Consider the following 26,489-nt stretch of genomic DNA (forward strand, 5'->3'; position numbering starts at 1 on the left):
TGGGTTTTGTCCTTTCTTAGTAATCGAGACAGTAGAGTCTTTCACGGAAGTGTTTAATCGAATCGGAGCCTATTATCACATCTTGTGGTGTCCCTCAGGCTGCTTGTACTTCTCCCTGCTTCTACAATATTTTTACGGCCCCTTTGTTTGCAGTGCTCGACCACGAGAATATTATATTTACCAACTACGCGGATGACACTCAATGTGTCATCCCGCTCTCTGGCTCTCATACTCTGGATGAATTGGCCATCTATAGAGTCTTCTCTCTAATTGAGACCTGGATGGTTCATAATAAGTTAGCATTGAATAAATCAAAAACCGAACTGTTGGTCATTAGCTCCCCACAAACTATCACTAAACTTGGCCCACTGTATGATAACTTCCAACTGGGAGAAGAATCCATCAAACCACTAAAAAAAGTGAAAACCTTGGGAGTGACCTTCGATCAACACATGACCATGAAACAACATGTTAGTAGCCTTGTGTCGTCATGTGCATATTATATTAAACTTTTAGCACACCTAAGGCCTCTTATTTCTCAGGACAACGCAGAGACTATTGCAAGAGCTATTATAGGCTCAAAAATAGACTATTGCTCTAGCCTTCTTATGGGCATTAATAAGGCTGACTGTAATAGGCTACAAATCTGTCAAAACGGGGCTATTAGAGCCGTTATGAAACTTAAATATAGAGACCATGTCACACCAGCGAGATGTGAGCTCCATTGGCTACCTGTGGCCACTAGATTCCTATTCCGCACTCTGACCATTGTACATAAGTGCAGGTCTGGGAATATGCCTGGATACCTACAACAGCTATTATCCACAAGAACTAATTCAAGATCATTGAGGTCAAATCATTTATACCTCCTGTCTGAACCAAAATGCCACACTGTTAGAGTAGCCAATTCAGCTTTCTTTGCCAATGGACCCAGAGCATGGAATGCTCTTCCGCTGGAGCTGAGATCCATGGACTCCTTAGAATTGTTTAAGAAACGATTAAAGACCTACTTGTTCCATTAGACAATCCTGATGCCCTTGATATATTATCTGGTTGCCTTGCTGTATGAACATGCTTTGTTTATTGTTTGTTCTGTCTTGTAGCGCCCTCACGCCCTCGGGTTCATGGACGCACTATACAAATGTATTAAAGTAAAGTAAAGTAAAGTAAAGGTACGTAAGACAAAACAAGCCTTTAAGAACTGGCTACAATGATTCAAAGGGACTCAGAATCTATGCTCAGGGTTGTCTCTAGAAAAGATCCCAGCCTGTTCCGGCCTTTAATAAAAGTTCTGGACTTGCAAATGGCCCTTCGATCCTTGCCGTTAAAAGAACAAGTTGGGTAAATCACTTTGCGAACATCTATGATTGTGGACCTGCGCAGAAGGCATTACTTTTTGATATTTCTGGTGTTTGGATTTTTAATTCGAATCTTGAGGACATCCATTAGAGCATTATAAAATGTAATCCTTCTAAGGCTCTGAGCCCCGATGGATTATCAAATTGTACTTATAAATCTGATCCTGCTTTATGGGCAGCTGTATTTTTAGAATTATTCTGTAATATAGTAAGTGAATGTGCAATTCCTTTGTCTTGGAAAGGAGCAAATATTATTCTGGTGTTTAAAAAGGGGGGCAGATTAGATCGAAAAATATCGTTCAATTTCTTTACTGGACACTAGTAGTAAAATCTTGTCAACTGTCTTACTTAAGGAACTTGAAATATGGGCCTCGCAGACAGTTGCGCAGGATTGTATCTAGGCATGCTTTGCGAAGGGGGTGGGAAACATTTAGCCGAACAAGTAAGGCTTCAGGGGAGACAGGTTTATATTGCTTTTCTGGATTTCTCACAGGCGTTTGATTGTATTAATAGAAGTAAACTCTGGCTTAAATTTTATGCATTGAACTGTCCCTGCCTTCTCTGCAGTATAATAATCGCATTGCATACCATCACTCACATTTGTATCAGGCTAGATCATAAAGGTAACTTTAGTAGATGGATTCAGACTTGGTGCCCTTTTTGTTTAATTTTTAAATTCATGGCATTGGGTCTGATTTTAGCAATGCAAATACTAATCCCCCCGGTTGTTACAGTTTCAGTATATGGCCTACCCTGACAATCACGTTATCTGTGATTTTACTGCAATTGGATTACAGCGGGGCCTTGATGCAGTTTATAGATTTTTAAAGGACCTGGATTTAGATATCAATGTACAAAAGACAAAGGTGATGGTATTGAAACCCAAGAAACAATCTTGGAATAAGGGTTATTCATTTAAATGTATATTGAATTGTACTAAGGTGGAATCAGTCACGCAATATAAATATCTTGGGGTGACATATCAGGATTTTCAAAGTACACTTTTTTTTTAAACCTTTTACGTAAGCTTCAAGCAGCAGTCGAAAGTAGTTAGACAGTTGGTACAATTGTAGATACAAAAATAAAAGACCCGAGTCTCATTATGCATGTGGAGCAATACCTCAATCACAGTGCCCCGCATTTGTACGTGCATCATTAAACCCCCAACCCCACTCTGTCTTAGAGGGTCAAGGAGTCACTTCCCTCGAACTCCCTCATGGAGGTCTCAGGTCAGGGTTCAATTCCAGCTTGTGCTAGGCCTCATGCCAAGCAGAGTATCTCAGCTCTACACTCTTGTGCAAGAACCTGAGAACGTTCAAGTACATTTCAGCCATGACCCATTTAAGAAAGCCTCTTCGACAGTACCCCATCCTGGGGTGTCTTCCATGCCATGGTCACTGTTCTTCTGGCCAGCAGCAATCCCAGCGCAAATACCCTTAACACCCCCTCTGTCTTCTGCCTTTTCCACATGGCAAGAGCCCCAGCAGGAAGTGTTTAATTGTCGGCTGAACCCTTACTGCAAACAGACCTGACAGTTCAGTGCAGACAGCCTCCCAAAAATCCTCCACGCTGTCGCATTGCCACCACATATGTATAAACATGCCAGTCTCTTTCCCCCCACCCCTTGTCATTGTAGCCACCCTGGTCAGGGGGGTGATGTATGCTTGTCTCACTAGCTTGTATTGTATCCACGGAAACCGCACATTTCTAGAAACTTGCTTTGTGTGCTCAAGGAAACTAGTCTATTCGGCATCAGTTATTTGCCCCCAATGTCCTCTTACCATTGGAGTTTGAGTGCCAGTAGCAGATCCTCCCCCTACTTCCTGCTGGCTGAGTCCAGCTTAGATACACGTTTCCCTCCTTCTACCAGCTGCAGGAGTGTCGCATTCATGCCATGCAGACTTGGTTCTTTTGGGGAACCTGTCCCAGATAGCCGGCACACCCGCCATCATGGTTGTGTACTCAAAAGGTGAGCCGCCCTGAATTCTGCAAATGTAGAGGCTCTGTCCCCAGTGTACAGGTCATCCACCATGTCACCACCCCCTGATTTCCCCTCAGCTCCCCTTACACTCCGAACCCCCGGGCCCTTCAGTCTACTTCTGCGCACAGGGAGCACTGGTAGAAAGGGAAGCCTCTATCCAGTCTGTTCCGTGGCCCTCCACCAGACCCGTGGGAAGTCCCTGCAGCTCCCTGCCCCACCCTCTCAGTAGCTCTAGCCCTCGCGTGGGTCGTATTACAGTCTCTATGGGGTTGGGCAAACCAGTCCACCATATGCTGTGGGAATGATGCCCAATAATACCTCCTAAAGTCCGGGCCCCGATTCCCCTTTACCTGCCTGGAGCTGTAGAGTACTTAGTGCAATTATAGGCATATCTTCCATCCACAGCAACCTAGTGAGGGTACTGCGTAGAGCCCGGAGGCAGGCCCCTTTTAGCATCATTGGTATAACCTGAAAGATTTACAGTAAAGGCAGCATGATCATTTTTACCAAGGCCAGTCCGCCCATCAGTGAAATGGGGAACTTTATCCAAAAGTCTGTGAGCTTCTTGAATGCTAGCATCAGTATCCCGACATTCTGCTCATATACCCAATCCCAGTTCTCTCCCACCATTATCTCCAGATAGTTGGTGTTTCCATCCCAAACTGCCAAAGACTGTTGTTTGCCCCTCCAGGTAGTACATACAAGACAGATTTAGATTGGTTGACCGTCAGCCCTGACAACCCCCCCAAACTCCTTAACCGTTCACAATGCTTGCCCCAGGTGCAGTTCCGGTTTCCGGATATATAAGAGCATATCGTCTGCAAACAATGATATACAGTGCCTGCCCTCCCACCCCCCATTAATAAGTCCATACACGTGTGTCTACAGCAAAACACTCTACTCATAGGTTCAATGATATGATGTGATATGATATGGCATTTATAACAGGCCAATACACAAGTATTTCAGCGTGAATTACCAATGCAAATATCAATGGGGAAAGCAGACAACCCTACTGTGTCCCTCTCCATACACTCCACACGGTAGAAATCAGCCCGTTCACCTGTACTCTGGAAGTCGAACCTTCATACAGCAATTTCACCCACTTAATGAAACGGTCCCCACGCTCATCCTCTCTATGATCCGCCACTGAAAGTCCCACAAGGCCGAATGAAATGCCTTATATGAGTCCAAACTGATCACTGCTGTTCTTTCCTCAGTGTGTCGGTATTTGCCCAGGACAAAGAGCAATTGTTCCAGGTTGTCCATAGTGGCCTTTTCCGGGATAAACCTGGTTTGGTGAGGGTGGACCAGAGTCTGCATGAATGGAGGCAGTCGGCCCACCAGCACCTTACACAGGATCCTAACATCCATATTTAACATGGACAAAGGCCGGTACGAAGCAGTCAGTTAAGACCCTCCCATCTTTGGGCAGGGCAACTGCTACGACCTCTAACATAGTCTTTGGAAAAAAACCCTTTCAGCATGGCTTCCAGAAAAAATTCCAGCAGTTTAGGGGCCAGAACACACACATACTCTCAGTACACTTCCATTGAGATCCCATCTATCCGCGGGCCAGCCAATTAATCGTACTTGTTATCTCCTGCACATTCATTTCCCAGGCCAGATGTTCCATTTGCTGCCCATCTAAGCTTACCAGCTCAGCCTCCTCGATCCATCTATTCGCTAGCCCATTACCAGCCCCCACCTTCTCCTGGTACAGCTCGGCATAGAAATTCAGAAATGCTGTACATATCCCCTCATCATTCGTGACAACCACCACATCCAGACCACGGGTTCGGTCGCACCTCTTCTTCCCCCCTTCTTTGTTTGCCAAACATGCCAGCAATTTCCCAGCCATACCTCCTTCCGAGTGCTGACGGGAGACTTACCAAGCGTAAGTGTGAGCATTTAAACGTTCCCTAGACTCATGCAATTCCCTCCTGGTGGTGCCCACTGCGTCAGGTCGGGCCCTCCCTCTCCTCTAACCTTGTGCATGAGGACTGCTTTCCATTCAGTCGACCTGCGCGCAGTGGTACCCCATTTGTCCTCGGTAGATGCTGTCTATCAGTGTGGCCCTGAACCTGTCATCCTCCAACATCCGATTGTCAAATTTCCACTTTGGTATAAGCGGGCGAACATTCCTACCACCAACTCCACCAGGAGCGGCGAGTGATCAGATAACGACCTGTCCTTATATTCTGCCCTAGCTAACCAATACAGCTTTTCGTCCCCCAGGAATGCATAGTCAATGCATGTGTAGGACCAAGGAACAGTAGAGTAGTAAGAATAGCTACATTCAGCCCCATGGAGCTCCCCCAGGCATCTCTCAGGCTCAGGCCTCCAACCACCTGCACCAGAGCTTTTCGTTGCCGGCCCAGTCAGCCTAGTAAAGGTTCTTGCCACCTTTAGTGTGTCATTCAGCACACAATTTAAGTCCCCCATCCATATGGGCCAAACCTCTCTGTGTCGCACCAGTAATCCCTGAATGTCCGGAAAAAAATTCAGCCTGAGCTACATTAGCAGCATATGTCCCAAGCAAGAACACCAGTATCCTCAATGCCTCCCCCTATATACCACGTATCTGTCCTCCTTGTCCACGATAAATTGCCAGACTCTAAGCGACGGTGTATCCCTGACTCAAATCAGAACACCCCTGGCATAGGTGGAGAATGTGGTGCCCATCGCCACCCCTCTCCAACCCCACAGGATCGCCTGCATCCCTTTTGCGTCCAAGTGGGTCTCTTGAAGGACAGCCACATCCATTTTATGTCTCAGTAAATAAGACCGAATCTTAATCCTTTTAACCACATTATTCAGCCCCCTTACATTCCATGCAGTAGCAGTTACTTGTACCCTCGTGTCTAATCTCCCTTTTCCTACCTGCCTTCCAGTGTGACAAATAAAGAATATATAACCTAACAGTACCCCTTTCCCCCCATTCCTCCCATCCTCCACCCCACACCTAAACCCCTTAACTAGAGGGCACATCTTTTTATTAAAACAACCCCCCCAAGCTTACAGGTCCCCCCTTGACCCTCATTCTGGGCTTAAAGGCCGATTACAAAGCGAAGGAAGAACGCCAGTGGGTGCTCCATCTGGCACAGAGCGGGCCCCCAATGCACTTACCAAAGTTGAGCCCCTTTAGTATTCACAGCAACCCACACCTAGTAAAACCTTGCGCCCCAAACAGCTCATATCGTCCCGATCCCCTGCAATTGGGTCATCCCAGCCCATGGGCCGTGAGCAATCCTGACCACCACCCTGTATCTTGGCCCTCATCCATTGTCTTCCGTGTCCCTCAGGTCCATTTCTCTGCTCCTGTCCTGGTCAGAGATTCCACTGTGAGCAGGTCCAGCGGCATACCGTTGCTGCCTTTGTTCCAGTGTACCCTCGCTCGTCATATAGATTCTCCCAGTGTCACTTTTCGTTGGCAATGCTCCGGCATGACCGGAGGTGTTCCCTCCATTTGCACATGCTCCCCACCCTCCTCCACGACAAGTGGACCCCTTATCCTCATACTCAGCTTCCAGCCAGTCCCATACCTCGGCCGGATGTTGGAAGAAGTGTGAGCACCCATTCGCCAGGACCTTCAGCTTCACACGGAAAACAGCATGTATGTGAGGCCTGGCTCTCTGAGTTTTCTCTTCACCCCTTTGTAAGATCTGCACTGTTTTTTAACCTCTTGAGTGAAGTCTGGGAAAACCATGATGCGAATGACGGTGTCCAGTCATTTGGTCGACTACAAACTGGTCGACTGCAATTTGGTCGACGCAATTTGGTCGAAAACCAAATGGTCGAATTTTTTTTTTATTTATATATTTTTTTTTCGGGTTTTCATTTTGTAAAAAAATGGGTTTTTAGAGAAAAAAAGGGGGTTGGGGGGGACCCCCCAAAAAAATAAAAAAAAGGGTTAAAATAAAAAAAAAAAAAAATTCGACCATTTGGTTTTCGACCAAATTGGTTCGACCATTTGTCTGGTCGACCAATTTTTTTCGACCAAATGTCTGGTAACCGCGAATGACACCTAGTTTGTAAGCCGTGAACCTGCGTGCATCTTGCAGGATCGCGTTGCGGTCTCTAGAATTGAACAGTTTTGCCACGATCGTTCAAGGGGGGTGCAACTACCAGTGGTTTCTGTCCTGGCACCCTATGCGCCCTCTCAATGGGGAACCACATGGACAGTCCCCTGATCTTCAGCACATCCGTGAAGAGACGCTCCAAGTAAAGTTCCATGCTGTGGCCCTCCTCTACTTCTGCATCCCCCAGGATCCTGATGTTACTGCGCTTTGCACGTCCCTCAGCATCCTCCGTCCGGGCCTCAAGTGCTCTCGTCGTCGGTGCAAGCGCATTCAGTCTAGCCTGAAGTGTCACGACCATGTCCTCAACCTCATCCACCCTCCTTTCGTCTTCCGTGACTCTCTCTCTCATCTTGTGAAAGTCAGCTCGAACCAATGATAGTTCAACAGCCATTGTTCGCATCTTGCCTTCGAGTAAACTCCTGGACTCCTGAATAGTTTGCACCAGTTGCCCCATGGTGACCATCTCTTCTGGCAGAGTCGGGGTAGAGTCCATTTCATTGGGCATATTTCGCTGGGTTTGCTTGCCCTTGCCCCCCATACACGGTTCAAGCTTCTGCTGCCCCTTTGCCAATTTGAGGCAAGCCACTACCTTCCAAAAAGTGGCCCACACCTAGGACGTTGTCCAGTAGGTCGCCCCAGCCCAGGCCAGCCAAAGGCACCCTCCTACGAGTCCCACACCACCAAGTCCATAACTGTGCCACCTGTCAGCTCTGCCCAGAGGGGTCTGTAACATAATCCAGACAGCCCCAAAGGCAGTCACCCCGCAGGGTGCCCCCAGCAGCCCCAAGCTGGCAATGTCTCTTACCGGATCTCAGCAATGTTAATCTGATGTCTCACATTAAAATAATGCACTGTTCTGAGCCCTGTTGACACTGTTCAATTATGGAGCATCACACGGCACCAGTCGCATGTTGTTTTAGCGGCCGTTAATCCGTGGGCCCAGATCTACCCAGCTTTTCGGCACAGGAGGCCCTGGCTGTTGCCTCCAAGTACAGGCCCATCTTCCAGATACAGGTTGCGGAGACCTTTATTCCTGGTGCACGATCAGCACCCAGCTCCCAACAGAGGCCTCCAGACCTCCCTACATCAGACAGCCGCTTTCCATGTCTGCTCCGGGTCCGTCCAGGCCTCCACAGCCCCTTGCTCCCTTTGTGCTGGCATCTGATGGAGTCTCCAGGCCTGGCACGCGCACTTCTGCACCAGGTCACCTGCCACCAGCAGCAGCCTTTATAATGGGGTGGGGAGACTCTGCGCTTCACAGCACCCGGAGTCAGTTTGCCTCACTCCTCAGACACCTCCAATCTCTCAGTCATCTCTCTGGTTCTCTGTCCTCCCCTCACCAGCAAAATGTACGCTAGGCCCGCACCAAGGCTGCTGCGGCATACAGGGATGTGGCTAACAGGCCGGCCCGGCTCAGGGCGTCATCAGCCTTCGCTGCTCCGGAATCCTGCCTACATCAAAGGCGCTACCCTTCCATGGTTGGGTGGCGGCACTCGTTTTATCACGGGGTCAGGATATATGCAGGATTTGCAGGGCGCCTGCTTGAAACCTCACAGAGCTTCAATCGCACGTTAGGTTGGCATCTGCACAATTACGCCATCTCGATAAAAGTTATGCAATATTTTCAATTATTCCTCTTGTGCATTGTTGGGTGTGATATAGACTAGGATAAAATTGAGGCCATAATTTGGAGACGGACTTTAGTCTTGCCTAAGGGTGTCCCTATAAGTGTAAATCGACATGAATTAGGATTGATTTCCATTAAAGCCCATACTAATTGGTAGTTATTACAGCTATATGCTAAATTACTATCACCCCCTACCAGATCTTGTAGTTTTTTTGTTTTTTTTTAAATAAAGAACAGTTACAATTAAAGACCTGTAAAGGGATGTTGAGTTGGGCCAATAATTGTAAGAACATTTTGATTAGCACGGGCTGTACGTCTGAGGACCTCGCCCTGTGCGCAGCGAAGGTTAAAAAAAGAAGGTTTGAATTAGATTGGATTCCTAACAGAGCTAGGATCCTTGAATATCATCGATTTTACCATTTTACGTATGATGTAAGATCTTTTAATTTATTACCTCCCTATTTAGGTAAACATCCCTCCCGTGTTTTTGGAGCCAATTTTTTGAGATTCAGGCTCAACTTGTTTTTAACTAAAGAAGTTATAGATGCGAGAACAGGATATCTAGAGCCGAGAAACACTGCAGATATAGTCTCGCAGAGGTGGCATCATTGAAACGCCTGGTGGCAGAATGTGCACTTTCAGTATCACTAAGAAAGTAAATGTTTTTTAGATTCATGAAGTAGAAGGTTTTTTATCTATCAGATTATTCATGTAATCGGATTTAAGACTCTAAGGAACTTTGTTTGAGCATTACAGTCTTACATTTTCTAAACATGGTTTTAAAAGTTGTGTAATTAGTTTGATATAATCGATCTGTAATTCATATATGTGTGGCGCAAAAGGTATATTTGTAAAACATGATGCAATAAATAAATTAATAATCAGTATCACAACCCCTCGCATCTTGCCTCCACTAGAAGCAAAATGGTGTTATCGGGAACCCGTATGCTTCATGCGCCCTTCGTCTCGTTCCAGAAGATGCGTTTCCTGAATAAACACTATTGAAACCTTAATTTCGAGTAATCTGCGTAGTATCGATAATCTTTTCTGGGGGGCAATAAGACCCCGAACATTCGGGGTCACATAGCCAAGCTCAGCCATAGGTTCTGAAGCGTATCTCAATGCTGCTGCATCCAGTCCCAGCTCCGAAGCAAGACGTGATTCTATCCCTTCACACCTCCTTGTGTCGACTTAACTCCAAACCAAATATAAACGGAACCTTCAACCTAGTTCCATCAATCCCTCCTCCATCTCGAAGTGACATCTCCGTTCCTTTAAGGGCAGTTCTCAGAGCCCAAGCTCACCAAAGCCTCCCCAGCCCTGAGAACGCAAACACAATATATCTGGTAATATTCACAAGACAAAGACCTGCCCCAGTCAGAACTGCATCCCCTTTCTGTTTTTGTTTCCCCTCCTCAATTATAGTCCTCTTATTCACCATCTGATGTTCTGCAGATAAGCCATACCCCACATTTACTTTAATCGGCCATGGTATTGGTTACCCTCTTTCCCGCCTCATTTCCATTAGGATCAGAATCAGCTTCTTTCTGGAAACATCTCTCGATTAAAGAGGCTAGGTAGCGGGCACTCACAATACGCTATGACAGTCCAGAGACTGCCCTCACACCTCTGAGCACCAGGATGGAGGAGAAAGCTAATAATGGCTCTTAGAACATTCCGGAGGAGGTGTGCCTTTCCACGCTAAGCTCACACATCTATTTTTGTCAAGAAGCATAATCGACGTTCTCCATGCCTGTGAATTACTCAGATGAGATTTCAACCTAAGCAGTATACTTGCTTGCTTAGGGAAATGCTAATTATGGCTATACTAATTAGCATCTCATAGGAACATGCGACCCAAAGGGATGATTACAAAGCAATATGAAGTTGTCATTGAGTGCTTGCCTCGTGCATAAGTTAAATGAGCCAACTCTGTCACAACATTAGGTGGGGAAGATAGGCGCTGCCACAAAGGCTTTCCAATAATATTGGTTTCACGAAGGTTAGGGACAAGCTCTGAATTTTGCTAATGTAGTATTGCAGTGAGGAGCTATTGCAGCCTTGGGAGGATAGCTCAGGGGCAATGGGCTCGCCTTGGAAGCAAGATGACACAGAGCAACGTGGGTTCGATCCAAGGGTCCGCGCTTAGAAACCTCTGGGAATTAAGCGCGTTATAAATAACCAATCATATCATACTTAGATTAAGGATAAAATGGAATAAGCATTTATAGAGCATGAAGTTATTAAAACTCAAAAAACTGAAAGCACTTGAAAACTCACTGGCTGAAAGCATTTCAACCTACGCTTAACATATAAGACACGCTTTGGGACCCATGTGACGAAAGGGCAACTAAACAGAGTTAATATGTAACACATATTAGAACAGAGCACTTGCATCATTCGCACTGTATGTGGATATGAGTGCCATACCCAGAAAATTGTAAAGGTTTTGGAAAAAAAAGAATCTATTAGTGACCGATGCAGTCTATTAACTCACCTACACCTATAGGGCCATTTTAAAATGCATATTTCGATAGCACACATTGAGCAGTAGAACAGTGCTCTGCCGAAGTTGGTAGGCATTGCATTGATGTACTCATAGATGGATGCTTGCAGAGCTTTGCCAAAGCCACTGCTAGTTTGCCCTTTCATTCCTTTCATTTCGACCACACAGTCTTCTTCAGAATCGAAAGACAATCAGCCAAAAAAAGAAAAAAGCTAAAAATTCATTTTGAATTTCATTTAATGACACCCAAGATAGTCTGCAGAAAACGACACATGGGGACATGTGGAGCTGGTGCGAAGCAAGCAGTCCCGGTGACCCATTCCATGTAGGTTAATAGAAGCCAGGAGAATTTCCCCGGATAAAGGTCAGAACAAGCCTCCACAAAAGCCTCAACTGACCATATTCCCGTTCACAAAAGGACAAGACATATACGTTTCATCAAAGGTAAACGTAAAGACAAGCAACAAAGACAGAGCTAATTAAACAAAATCTGGTATCAACAAAGCAAGAATTCTATAATCTACAATGTTATCCCCTCCAGGTTCCATATATTACACAAATACACAACAACATGAACTAAACACAACAGCAAAGGACCTGGGTGAAAGGGGAAAACATGACATGCCCACAGAACCCCTAAACACCTGAGCACCTAATAAGGACCCCACATGAGCAAAAAGAGGTGGGAGTGAGAAATCACCTTGGGATGAAAGGAGGGGATAGCACCATCATCACTTCTCTGAATTAAAGGTAGGATTTATGCCTCAAAAGTATACTGATCCCTACTATTTTGTGACCCGAGGTTATCGCTATCAGAAATGTCCCCTAGGCTGACAAGAGGGTAAGGGGTACTTTATCTATAGGCTTGAAGAGGGGACTTTGGGGAGCCCTTGGAACCGAAGGCAAGTACCACTGAGTGCATTATTGGGTGGAGGAGCTTGAAAATATTGAATGCTATACCCAATAAAGGTTTGTGTTGGTACACATCACCCAGTTGTCTCGAAATAGTCTGATTGCCGACCCTTGGTACTTAAGGGTGAAAGTTGATAAAAAAAACCTCCAAAGGAATCCATCCTGTAAAAAATAAAACAGTATCTGAACTGGATCCACCTATGTAGGCACAGACCCCTTTTCAGTGCACCAGGTCGAGAAGCTGCACCAGTGGTGTTGATATGGCTGGTAGGTTTTCTTCACTCCTGGATGTGTAAGGCCACCCCCACATACCCACCTGACATTGGAAGCTTACCCTCTGAATCTCCAAACCACTAGAAGGATGCTTTAGAGTGTCAGGAAGATCAACCGAGGGAAGAGCAGGGGAGATGGAAGAAGGGGCAGAACAATAAGATCCTCATGTGCTTACGACTGTGAGAGGGGAAAACAAAGGGACAATGGGAATGATTGCCAGGACCTCTGCCCCTCCACCCCTTCAAAATGTTATGCAATACCAATGCATTGGGTAGAGGCATATATACATAGATGACCCCTAAGCCAGGAAAAGGACAGGGCATCCATCTTTCATGCTCCAGGAAATGTGGTATTCATTAGGAAGGTCATAGGCAAGTTAGTCGGTTTGAGTCAAACCAGCATATTCTTTCTCATTGTAAGATATGCTTCTAGTGCAGGTTCTCCTTCCCCCACTGCCAGATACCTCGGAGCACCTAGAGACCGTGCAAATGACAGTGATGTGAGGTACAAATCCTAATAACAAAACATAACATAACATCATTTCCTATTAGGATAGAAACATTGGAAGTGGAAAAGGATCTATTTAATGCCACTTCTTTTCTGTCTGTTGGGTTGACCGGGGAGGCATTTTCTGATGGTATTGAGGTCTGAGCAGACAAATAACATGCTAAGTAATTCACCTTAACCCCTAGCAGGAACTCTGTCTCGAACCCTATGAAACGGTATCAGCGCACCACAAACCTAGAGAGGGAGGATCTTTGCGCATCTTTACACTCCTTCAAAAGAAGATTTCGGTCTGCTTTGCGGATGGACAATCCCTCTGTTCCTGATATCCCATATTGTTCAAACAGATCCTTCTCCTCTGACTCCAGAGGAAGAGGCTCTGGCAGAATCTTGACAATATCTGCCCTTGCATTGTGGTGGCCCTGCCCCTCTGCAGTGACCAGGTCTTTACCAGCTCCTACAGAAAGAGCCTTCTGCTCATTAAATGCTGTGTTACAGCTCTAGCAATTAACGTCTGAAACCTCTCCTCTATGTTTAGCATAGTTAGGGGTTGAGGAGGCGGAAGTGGAGGAAAAGACGGTGGAGGCTGGGCTGAACAAGAAGGATCTTCATTGGCTATCTCCAAGTGTTTGTGCTTCTTAGCACACTTTTGTAGGGGGGATTTATTGACTAGAGAGCGTGTTCAGGCTCTGCCCCCCTGCCTTCCCCAGAAGAAACAAAATTATAACATAAGAAAGCACACATTTGAAACTGCACTTTAAATTCCCCTGGAAATGCAGCTGGTACAAAGGATAGTTATGTTTCGCTACATAAGTAGGGAACAGATGAGGCATTAGCTTGCACAATTAGTGTGTTTTAAAATAGAATCTATTAGGTGACAGGAAAGCGTGTACACAAGATAGGGACTACTAAATAAGTAGGGCAGGAAATTGTATGGCAGATAAGGTTCCTGCTACCCGTAAGGAGAAATATAATGTGACAGGCATGCACCAGGAACTCGGTAGATAGCAAAATAAATGTGAAATAAATGTGTCCTGCAGAGGAAAATAACGTCGCAAGCAGTTTCCATTTTAAAACTGCACCATCACAGCACAGAATTAAACACTGCAGCTTTAAAGAAAGGCCCCAGCTAAGCATGCTATTTGAACAAATACATTTAATTCAGGAAAATGCTGTGGCCAGCTAGATGGTAGCTGCCTCAAAGGAATGTCAAGCCTAGGGCTCAGTAGGGGAGGGTTACATAGCGCAACAAGATGCCATTGTGAGCATTCAACTGTCAAGGTAAATCAAGTTGCACTAACATGGCAGACTATTTGAAGTATGTGGGATGAACTGAACATCCCAGGAAATTTCCTAAGTAGTTGGCAGATTAATGTCTCAGCGATCGGCTAGGCGTAACAGAGAAACACAGATGCGGCCAAAATGACAAACAATTACTGAGCACATGGTGAAACCAGCAGGATTCATAATGAAAGTATTCATAAAAGTGTCAAGAACAGAATAGCGGTTACTGTTGCGAGGATATGAAGGCTGGAATTACTAGAACAGCTCCTTGAAAACGCAGAGACATCATGGCAGAGATAACATGGGCTGTTTTATTTAATTAACAACAAAGGCGATACGCTTGTCCTCTCCTCCCATCTACATAAAACTTGCAATCATGCCACCATTTCACAGAGAATGTGACCGCATGTTAACCGATAAGCATATGTCCTTTTCACTGCAGAAGTAATTTAGAGCCTACTAATAATATTCAAGCATGATGATGTAGCACATTTTATGGGATGTATTATGGGTGGGATCTTAGATAAACGATTGTTCAATCATTATTGTTGGACATATAGAATTATATATGTAGATTAGTAGAGGGAACTAATGACCAGGAGCAATTGGTTTTCATAACTATGACATTGAAATGACTATAAAAACTGCTGTTTCCTGTTGAGATGTGGAAACAAATTTTGAGTGAGAGCTTGGCTGTTAATCTTGTTTTTCCCCCAGTTTTACATTGCAATTAAAGCTGGGTTACCTTGCATTTGGCATACCACAATCCACTCTGTGTTGTCTCTTTATTGGCAAATACCAGTTTGAAGACCATATGGCTTTTGACCTCTGTTTCACTTTCTTGGGGCTACTGTGTGTTTCAGGGCTGCGTCTCTGGAAAGCTCTAATGCCGGCATTAAAAACATTGCCTTGCAACAGATCTTGCCATGATCCTGCAAGATTAGCCAACATTTACTAAATGAGCAATCTGCACTCTGTTTATGTGCCTGTGTATCGAACATCAAGATCCTCCCCAGCCCTACCTGCCAGCCAGACCTTGTAAATGCAGAGCCTTTGCTAACTGATCTGGCTTTTGCCGAGCCCCACACAATCCCGCCTCTGCTGGTGTGACTTGGAGCGGAGGGCACTGGTGCTGCACCGATCACTGCAATGGCACCACAGTAATCACTGATGGGAAAGGCGTTGGTGCTATGCTGATGCCCGAAATCTGGGGGAGCACCGTACACCTAAACTGTTAGCCTGCCCAGCAGTGCACTGTGGTGGGGAAACAGACAGATGGTTGGCGTGCCTAGCAGTTACCAAGCTGCTATAAAAAGACAATACGATTTCACATATTTCTGTGTGCACAAGAGCCTCACACTACTCATGTCCCATGATATCTATGCACAAAATGTTCACAGCCATAAAAATACTTCTGAACATCTGCCACTCTAGAAAGGGTTGAAGAGCTTGAGGACTACCAAAAACAGAAGTCCAAAAACAGAAAGTGGTGTGGGGTGGATTTCCTTTATAGGTCACACAATGTAATTAAAACAAAGCATACGACTAAGAGGAAGGACTGAGACAGTTTAGCTTTTTCTGGTTCATGAAATGGGTAGTAGGGAGAGCTTGTCTTGGGAGACTGTGCCTTATTGAAGTAACCACTGTGATAAGGAAGTCAGGTATGATAGTAGTGCCATTTAAGGTGTATCCTTAGTGACGTGCCTTTTTATGGCAGCCAACTCAGGTATGTGTTTTTATCTGTGTGTTTTTATTGGCAGTATATTAAAAAACAAACAGGTAGGAAAAGGAGAAGGGCAAATAGGAAGAAGCAGATGAGGACTAAACAAGGTAAGGAGTCACCCCCTGTTTAAAAAGCAAAACAATGAAAGACACAGAAGAAAAGACCCAACACACAAAGATGTTGCTTTAAATGGTCAAATTTCCTAATGGCATGATAACCAGTATAATTAATATATTCATAAAGATTAATATTTTCCAAAAAGGTATTAGTATTGACTGCCTCGCGCCTGTTTAAGCCTAGTTGTTCATTACCCCTATAGTTTAGTGATAAATTGAGCAACAAGAATCCCCCCACCTCCAATCCACCCTTCCTTTCGATCATAGGAGAGACTTATGGGACACGTATGGCAAGTGAGCAACTTGAAAGATGTCCCAGGAATAGCCCTTGCACAGGGATTGCCAAGAGATATCCCAGGAATAGCCCTTGCACAGGAATTCCCAAGAGATGTCCAAGGAATAGCCCTTGCACAGGAATTCCCAAGAGATGTCCAAGGAATAGCCCTTGCACAGGGATTCCCAAGAGATGATCCAAGAAGAGCCCTTGCACTGGGGTTCCCAAGAGAAGTCCCAGAATTAGCCCTTGCACATGGATTCTCAAAAGATGTCCCAGGAAGAGCCCTTGCACAGGGATTCCCAAGAGAAGTCCCAGAATTAGCCCTTGCACAGGGATTCCCAAGAGATGTCCCAGGAATAGCCCCTGCACAGGGATTCCCAAGAGATGTCCGAGGAATAGCCATTGCACAGGGATTCCCAAGGGATGTTCTAGGAAGTGCCTTGCACAGGGATTCCCAAGAGATGTCCCAGGAATAGCCCTTGCACAGGGATTCCCAAGAGAGGTCCCAGGAATAGCCCTTGCACAGCGATTCTCAAGAGATGTCCCAGGAATAGCCCTTGCATAGGGATTCCCAACAGATGTTCTATGAGGAAGAGCACAGGGATTCCCAAGAGATGTCCCAGGAATAGCCCTTGCACAGGGATTCCCAAGCGATGTCCCAGTAATAGCCCTTGCACAGGGATTTCCAAGAGATGTTCAAGGAATAGTCCCTGTATGCGTATTAGCAGGAGAGGTTCCTACAAGGGCCCTTCCAGTTTGTTTCTCGCAAGTCTTGGCAATCTTTCAGAGCCCCCTTCTCACCCTGCCTCCCCGGAGTGGACACCTGCCTCTGGCATTGTATACCTACAACAGTCAGAGCCACCCTATACACTACGAGACAACATTCCAAGAGGGGCTTCCCATCGTACCCGTGACATATTGTGCAGTAGACTTAGAATAATGAGGTGGGCTCCGTTGGCACCCGCCAAGATCTGGGACCTGTGATTAATGCACTCGGGATGAATGATGCCGACTGCGCGGAGTGCAGGCTGTGAATAGATGGATGTGGCCGGTGCCTTTCTTTGATGAACTAGATGTAGGGACTTACTTGGATGCTGCTTCTTTATCATATTTACACCGCAGGTCAAGCAGTTCCATCCGTGTTGTCTTCAACGCTGACCAACAGAAACATGCAAAATAGAAAGAGGCAACGTGTTTCATTACTCAATGAGATTTGCAATGGAACATGAAGCATTACAAAGACTATCACAAGACTAGGGCAATACATCCTCCCTTCCCCCCTTTTACTTCTTGCAAGCATTCACCACAAGCCATTATCTTTCAAAGTCAATTGATATTTGTAAAGTACTATGAATGACAAAGAACACTTCTCTGTGGTTTTCAATGGCTGGCTATCACGGGCCATGCATTTCCTTGGTTTGGCAACCAGCAATGTGTCTCTAGGGCTACCTTCTCCCAGTGCTGGCCATTTTAGCCAACAGCACTTTGCATGCAAGGACCACTTACAGTTCCACGCTTCCCAACTTAGATATGAACCTACAGATGCAAAAATTGAGTGCTCTTGGCTAAAAAGCCAGGACTGCATAAGAGTGACCTTCGTAAAATAGAACCCACTTGCATCCAAAAAGTCACATTTTCGGAAACTCCCATACAGGTTAGGCTAATTAAATAGATACGGTTTAATTAAGCCACTGGATACCAGACAACCTCTGACCATGTAAATGAGTCCCTTCCAGATTCACTGCAATGACGAGCATTTATTGTGGATATATTGAGAACACGGAGTGGATTCAGCTCTTACGAACCAAACTTGGAGTCCCAGAAAAACAGTCTGTTTGTTACACTGGTTAAACCTTAGACCTTTCAGGTCCAATTATCTGCAGTGTCAATCCAGCCTTTCACCAAAAAACACTTACTATTAGTTGTCTGTAGAAAAAAACACTTTGGCCCTCAACAGGGAATAGGGTGAAATGGACTCCAGGTCCCGTTCACCCACCATACACCACATGGAGGAGCCGAGCTGTGCACCCACCGGGCTCAGTTCTACCTACCGCTACACACCACATTGTCATGGGGATCGTACACTATGTAAAAGGTGCATTCCCCTGCCTCCTAAAGTGCTTTATGAATTCACAGGGCAGGTGGGATAGGGCCAAAATAAGACTGGGAAAAAGCGTGTCTTTTTTTCGGCCTGGGTTTGGCGAGCCGGCACATTGATTATTTGACATGCTCCAAGGCCTTGGAGTGCCCTCAACACAGTCCTACAAGGACAGAGGGGAGCACTGTAGGCCCCATCCACAGTGGGCGACAGCATATGACCTCAGTCTCTTGGTGCACACCTTCCCACCCCCGAGCGTCCTTGGAATGCCGGGTGTAAGTGAAACCATCGTTTAGTGCTTGGGTAGCCACAGAGACATTATGTTGTATAATCCTTCTCCACCCTTTATGTTTTTTATACCTTGACTTAACTGAAGCCTTTTTCAACCATCATAACTCTTTTGTAGCACTGTAAATAACAATGTACACATTGACCTCGCAAGGATGAAGCAATGAGTCTGCCCTGTCGGGGGTCTATTTTGTGAACTGCTGCGCGGCGACAGATTATATCAGCAGGAGGTTAACCATCGAACTGGCTAGTTGTGCCATAATCTTACGCCAAGGGGGATCAATCCTACAAAAACGCTCGGTAAAAATGTTACTGCACAAAAGCAAGATGCATCTAATGATTGCTTTCCCCCAAAATCTAAATTATACAGCTTCCCCTTAATACGAGCAGACTATTAAGGGTCGATTTTGACTAAGACGTAAGACCACTGCTTGTCAGCCGCTGGCCCACAAGCAGTCCATGCATGTGTGATTACACGCCTCAACGCCAGGAAGGAACGGTTTGCAAGTCCCTCTGTGTCTCGTGAGCAAGATCCAGCTAGCGTGGAACATCGACATCTCAGAATCACACTCTGCCGTAATCACTCTTATTCTTCCTGTAAGATTCAAGTAAATCTTGATAGCGTTCCAATCCTTGCAGGATGTTGGGCCTCTTTACTGGAAACCTCTACTAGTGCTCCAGTGGTCCTCTCCCTACAGGAGGGCACGCCTTGCAAGACTTAAGTGCATTGCCCCAGGCACTTTCCAGCAAAGGGCCTGAGACGTACATGCACCATTCACATTCTATAAAACCCTGCTTTTTACCTTCCCTGTCTACATTTTTTTTATTGTACTTTATATATTGTGTGTAGAATTTGTGTTTGATAATTAAGAATTATACCTGACCGAGCATCACTGCTAACTGAAGCCCTTTGAATGACACTATAGCCATCAATACTGGCTTGTATGGTTCTCAATACTCTCGAAACCATTGCAAAATATCCTCACCCTTCACTGACAACACACAACTTTGTCTTACTAGGTTTTGGTGACCCTCATTTTGGATGCTCACTGTTTTGTATGTGGGACTTAATTATTCATGTTTGAAATCTTGCCTGTGAACATCTTTCTTGTGCAATAGTAACTTGTATTTATCCGGGTCCCCCAGTCTGTAATAATAGATTTTCCTATAGGATGTATTCATGTTATAGGCCCCTGAAGGATGACAGGCTAAGAAGACCCACTGTGATTTGACCAGCGGCAACCAAGCCTAGAAGACTGCCTAGGAATAGCACTGACTGCCCCCTAAAAGCACAGAGCTAACACTGAGAGATTCTGGGAGGCATGGCCATGGGGACAAACATGACCAAATGCGGCCAAACATCCCAAACAATACCAGCAACCTGTTTCCCTCCTCAGACCCCATGTCTCTCCTATCTTCACTTTCCATGTGAATAGTTTCTGTCTATATGCAATTCTTACAATTCCACCTAATAGCCACATCTAAAAAGCTAAACAGGCTTATAAACAACAATTATAAGCCTGTGTTGCATGTGAGATCACATTATCCACGGAAGCCTGTTACTTTTTACATGAATTGTAAAGGCTGCAGAGGGCTCCTTCTCCTAGCAATTTCAGAACAATTGAGACACATTGGCACGATAATGGGGTGGCATTCAGAACTGTGTTTTCAGCCAGTACGTGTTTTTTCTGGTTGCCAAAACAGAGTAAGGGTCAGTACCAGTTCATGAATGTGTACCACCTTAGGCAAAGTGACTTTCTGCCTCCCTCTTGATGGGGCCAGGCTTGCCTCTCTGTGAGGTCTCTCTGCTATGTCCCAACTGATGATGGATGCCCTGGATTGTCTTTTAATCGCCCCATGCTGGAGTACTGGGCTTGGCTAGACTGCATTATATTAAAGTGCAGGTGGATGGGGCCCAGACGTTTGTTTGCTTTAGTGGGTAAAAAGATCACAGAAGAGGGTAGATAGTTTTAAACAGAAAACTGTGCATCAACCATATTAACACGCGGGTCGACCAAGTTCGCCTCCACTGTTAAATTCTCATTGGGTACCATTTAAAGTTCCATCTAAAATAATGGTTGCTAACATTGTGGAACTGCCATGGCAACCTAAGGCACTGACAACTATCCAGGAAAATGGTAGGAGGGTATCATTCCTGAATCCCTAAGAGGTGCTTTGAGAATCAAGAATGTGTATGACCTTCCTCTCTGACCACAGTGCGGCAGTCCCAACCTGAAGACACTGGCATCCTTGGCCACATTCCTTACAGTGACTGGGGTTCAGGTCTTTGCTCTGTTGAATGCAGTGACCTTACAGAAACTGGATATGACACTGCCTTGCCTTGAACCAGAGCCAGACGGGCCAACGAGCACATTTGGAGATGTTCTAACAAGTCGTGTCTTTGGAAGCCTGGTGGCACATGGCATGTTGCTGGCTATTCCCAAACCCAGCAGGCTGTCGAGAATCACCTGGTTTCCTAATAGGAAGTCCAGTGTTGCTCCCAATGATGGCTCTTTGACTGCTTTGAATTGTTGAAGATCTCACTACTTTGGAACATGGCATGGCTATAGGTGGGCATTTGGCTAAATGCTATGGAACGTGTCAATATCATGCATGCCCAATGGCCACACTTTGCCACAGAGTGCCATTCCTATTCAAGAAAAAGAGAGACACAAAATATGTGCTTACAGGAGCCAAAGGGAATAGTGGACGAACATGGGTGTAACCCATATAAGTGGTGTTGAGTACCCTTTCTATTCTAGTCTTCCAAAGTAATTGTCGTGCCACTCCTAACTAGTGGCTACACCTCTACACAAGATGTAAAATGCAAGTACTGCTCTTTCTGAGCTTAAAATGGAATTCCTCAAAAGCAGGCTTGTCCCACCAAGAAGTGCAATGGCACACACACGCCGGCTTGGTAAAGCATCCATTTTCAGCAGTTTACCTTGAGCATTATGAGAAAGGGCATACATAATTACAGAGAACAGCCCTTTCCCCAAACCCAACAGGACACTGCAAATAAATCTGAGTTAGCCCTAAAGAGGGCCATTCGATTTATAGAAAGTTACCATGAATAGCTCAGACTTACTTTTGATTTATGGGCAAGTCATGAGTAAGTCACTTCAATACGGATTAAGTTCTCTGTGAATCGAATGGCCCTCTAGTGTTTAATGTAGGGGCAAATCAGAGTTACTCATGGTAACTGCTTCATGAATTGACCCCAAAATCTTTACTAGGAAACATGGCTAGATTTCCTGTTCAGCAATCATTTCTGGCGTTCCTGGGCTGGAGATTGAGGCAACACATGAATAGAGTGTTTACAATCCACACAATGTAGCCGACTGTCTGTAACTAGGAACACTCGGCCCATGTAGGCCTTAGACAAAAAAGGCTAGTGTTGCACTTTGCAAAGACCAGCGCAAGCAAACAGAATGGAGGCACATCTGTCTTTCTGTTTTGGCGTGCTTCCTTTTAGGGTGTCAGAAATGAGATATGCCTCGTTTTGTTGCTTTTGCTTTTCTCTTCTGAAAGCCGGCCGAGGCACTCTTTTATTTATTACAGATGTTTCTGCATTTTGATTCATATTGGCATCACTTCCAATGTGTGTGTGTTGCAGGATGTGCAACCAGTGCTGAGGCCCTGCGCACCCTACAGACCTAGGTGCAGCTTGATATCATGTATTGTTTGTGGGATTTGCATGTGCCTCCATTCATGGTCAATGTGATCATGTGACCACTGAAAGGTGTTCGCTTGCGGCCATTGGCTGTATAACCTTTGTGAATCAGCCCTATGCAGCCCTTGTGGAGTGTCCAATGGACGCCTGAAAGACCTGCGGGTTACGTTATTGCGTTTCATACCATGCTCCACTTCCATTGGCAAGGCTTCTTAGATGTCTGGAAGATGTGACCGAGAGGAGTTTGGTTAAAGGAAATACAAGATAGCTCTGCTGTTGTGTTCATGTGTACAGCTTGAAGGTGCGCAGTGCAGCGTGTGTTTCTACCTAAGCCTGTTGAGGTACCTAAGCGCAGAAGGGGACCTTGCATGGCAGAACTGTGAGAATGCACTTGCTTGAACTTTGATATGTAAGTTTGTTGTTATTTTGTGTCTGTTGGCAGGGGTTTTCACTCATCATTTGTAGGTGGCTTAGTTGGCAAGAGTGCTGTGTGGTGGAACATAGCATTTGAGCATGTTAGATAAGGGAACACTTAATGAAAACCTCAATGAGAATTTGGGATATCCATCTGTTTTGGCCATGCCAACTTCCTGCTGCTCCTGGCAAACCACGGGTAGGGTAATTGTGAAGAGAAGACCTGTTCCTAGCTGTAGACAGCATGCAGTGCCTGATCCTAAATCTCATTGGGGAAGACACAAGGGAGCAGGAAATATTGCATGCCCGGTGGTCAACAGAGGAGTGGATTCACTCTATAGAGAAATCCTCATAGGGACACATATGAACAGAATTGCATTGGGGCATCTGGGAACACGCAGCAGGGAAAATGATAGTGGGATGCCTAGGAGCAAAATAAGAGCTAGGCCGAATTACAGCGGGATACCTAGGAACAAACCACCAGTAGGGCCATATGACACTGGAACACCTAGGAGAAAAACCACAGTGGAGCAAACGTATAATGGGACGAATCAGAGGAAATTCCAAGGGGCATCATCACAGAGGGACACCTCGAAGTGTAAATGCAGTGGGACATATGGAAACAATATCAGTGGGATACTGAGGAGCAGAGTCAGAGTGGGACACCTGTGAGCAGCAAAGTATGAGGTAGAACGTAGAATGGTGAGCAGTTTGATGGGGGGCGCTGACAATTTTGAAGCCACAGATAGCAAGCCATAATATGGTACAACAAGGCAAGAAAAATCCATGCCCTGGCATAAAAGCCCTAACAAAGCATTATATGTCATAGGAAAGCATTATCAAGACAGATAATCCTGGCCTCCTCCTCATACTGCTACCACTGGCCTCTGCAGTCAGCTCGCATTTCACTTTCGCACTTTGCCACTGTAAACCCGCCTCTCTGCTTCATCTTTCCTCCCATCCTCCCTCGCTCTTCCTCCCTCCCTCCCTTCCTCTCTCTCTTTGCTTCGGAAATAGAAACATTGTACACCGTGAGCACCAAGGAACAGGGAATCACTAAACGAAGGGAGATGGCAGACTAGGGACTCCACTCATTATCCTTAGCGAAGTGCAATGGGTTATGGGAGGCAAGCACCTTTGGTTGAGGGAAAGGACTGCCTGAGATATGAAAACCGCAGGCGCTTATATTGCCTTCCATGGCATGTAGGCAGTGGTCGAAGTGTACGAAAAGAAGTAGTGGAACTATGTTCCCTGCTGGCCTGCACCCACTTCCCACAAACCCCATCACCTTGTCCTCTGCCACACACAATACACATCCCCAAACATTTGAACATGCTGTTTAAGGGAACGTTAAGTGCAGCGCACTGAAAGTGCAAGTTTCAACTTCTTCCTAACTTTTGTTTTAAAACGAAACCATTCCGGAACGGTTTCCTTTTAAAATAAAAGTAGAGGAGCTGTAAAATGTAATTCAAAAAGTACAGGAGCACCGCTCCCGACCGCTCCCGCTCACTTCGACCACTGCGATGTAGGTATGGACAGATTGCAACGGTTTGGGAACGCCGGCCCAGGCTCAGTTGAATGGGAATTGGTGTGGAGCACTTGATTACTTGGCTAGCAAAAATAGGATCTGCTTGTGACTATCATAGGTAATGTTAGGCAGGGCCTCGAGCCCCCCAGCTGAGACCACGGGCCACAGACACCGAGAGTAACATTCTAATTAATCTCTGGGGATAATGAACTTGGCCCAGGCGTAGGTAATACTGAATCGATCACGGTCACCTATTCCAGAAGGGTTTTTATAACACACCGCCGCATCATCAATCTTGTTAATCATCTACAATATTTACCAGGAATTTTAGAGAGAGCAAAAACTCCTGAGGCTAGCAATAAAACAAATAGCACCAGTCTTCACATTAAGCTGTATCATAAGGGAGAAGCGCATAATACAAATCAGTATGGATGGGGTTCTTTAAATAACAAGGTGATTGGCCCATCGCAAGGCTTTGATGACTTCATAAATCACGGGACCCGAGGTCAAGCGCTCGCTGCAGCCTATGAAACCTAAAGCCTCGATGCCTTGTTGTGCGGCGTTGGCAATTTTTAAAAACCCACTCCACAACTCTTTTCCACATTGTCACTTGACTTATTTATGTGATTTGCATCACAGTGCAATGTGAGGTTGTGCAGCACGGATCAAACTGTTTAAGCATGTTTGTGGTGAGAGATCCCTGAGACACTGCTCTCAAGCAGTCGAACTGCTCCTTCATGCACTGATGCAGTGATGCCGCAGAGGCTTCTGGCAGGAGAGGGCTGTGCCCACATTGTGGAGGCATTCACAGTTTTTCAACATTTACTGAATGCTAAAAGTTCTGACGCCTACTGTTCTTATCACATTATTGTAGACACTGTATTTTTATTGACGCCTATAGTTGTTTAGACTTTAATTGGTATACAGCAGCAGACATATGCACACACACGCACACACACATGCACACACTTTCTTCCGGCCAAGCAGACATTGTAGAAGGAACTCACAAACTGGAGACCCCAAAACAAAGCACAACGAGATTTTAGAACATGGCACGTGTGCATATCTTTACAAGCAAACACACAATATTGTGTTGCATACAGAGGACAAGATGACATTTGGGGTAGCTACAAGCAGCAACCACCAAACCCATGTTGCTGCTCGGAACCCGTGAACTGCCTTTCAGTCCCTTTCATTTAAATGTCACTGCGTGCCATTGACTCAGGGTGGCTAACAGTCATGTAAGGCAGCCTCTGCTACCCAATTATTTTGGTGAAGTAAAGCCTATGAAAAGAGGTGTAGGCCTTCTTTCAAAAAACGAGGTTAGCCAATTTCCTCAATGTACCTGTCTTTTTTTTATAATTAACTTTTTTGTGGAAGTATACAATAGATTTTTGGGTCACAAATTCTTTTATTTTGGGATAAGCCCACAGAAAAAGTTATAGAACACATACACAATTATCACAAGTGATCATAAAACCACACTGTGATGCCATAATAAAAATGTCATATGCTAGGAACATGCTAATAAGTAGAGTGACATATCACAACAATCGAGACGCTTTCCGGTGCATACTAAATACAACAAATCATCAAAATAAAAAATACAATAAAAATAAAATAAAATCGAAATAAAAAGTCTCATGATTAACAGCATTTTCTCGGTGTTGAGATCATAGTTCTCTTAAAACACTGTTTTAAATCTAATAAATTGTAACAGTAGTTTCTGGTAATCTTCTCATACTAATTCTCCAAGCTGTCAACAAAAATCTTGAAATCCCCCACAAAGAAGATATATCAATTCCTTGATAGCGGAAGGATAAGGCCTCTTGAACTGATGTTATG

The 26,489-nt window shown here is 45.3% G+C and overlaps 1 protein-coding gene across 2 annotated transcripts in view; it reads right to left on the bottom strand.

The window, feature by feature from the left end:
* Window positions 1-26,489, bottom strand: part of CUX2 (cut like homeobox 2) — a 1,287,506-nt gene that overhangs the window by 168,921 nt on the left and 1,092,096 nt on the right. For both annotated transcript variants that reach the window (XM_069619531.1, XM_069619530.1), the window contains one exon: window positions 17,731-17,797. In XM_069619531.1, coding sequence (XP_069475632.1) covers window positions 17,731-17,797 — 67 coding nt within the window. The remainder of the gene's footprint in view (window positions 1-17,730; window positions 17,798-26,489) is intronic.

This window comes from Ambystoma mexicanum, chromosome 10, assembly GCF_040938575.1.
Source record: "Ambystoma mexicanum isolate Mex_15411 chromosome 10, UKY_AmexF1_1, whole genome shotgun sequence".
NCBI classification, from domain to species: Eukaryota; Metazoa; Chordata; class Amphibia; order Caudata; family Ambystomatidae; genus Ambystoma; species Ambystoma mexicanum.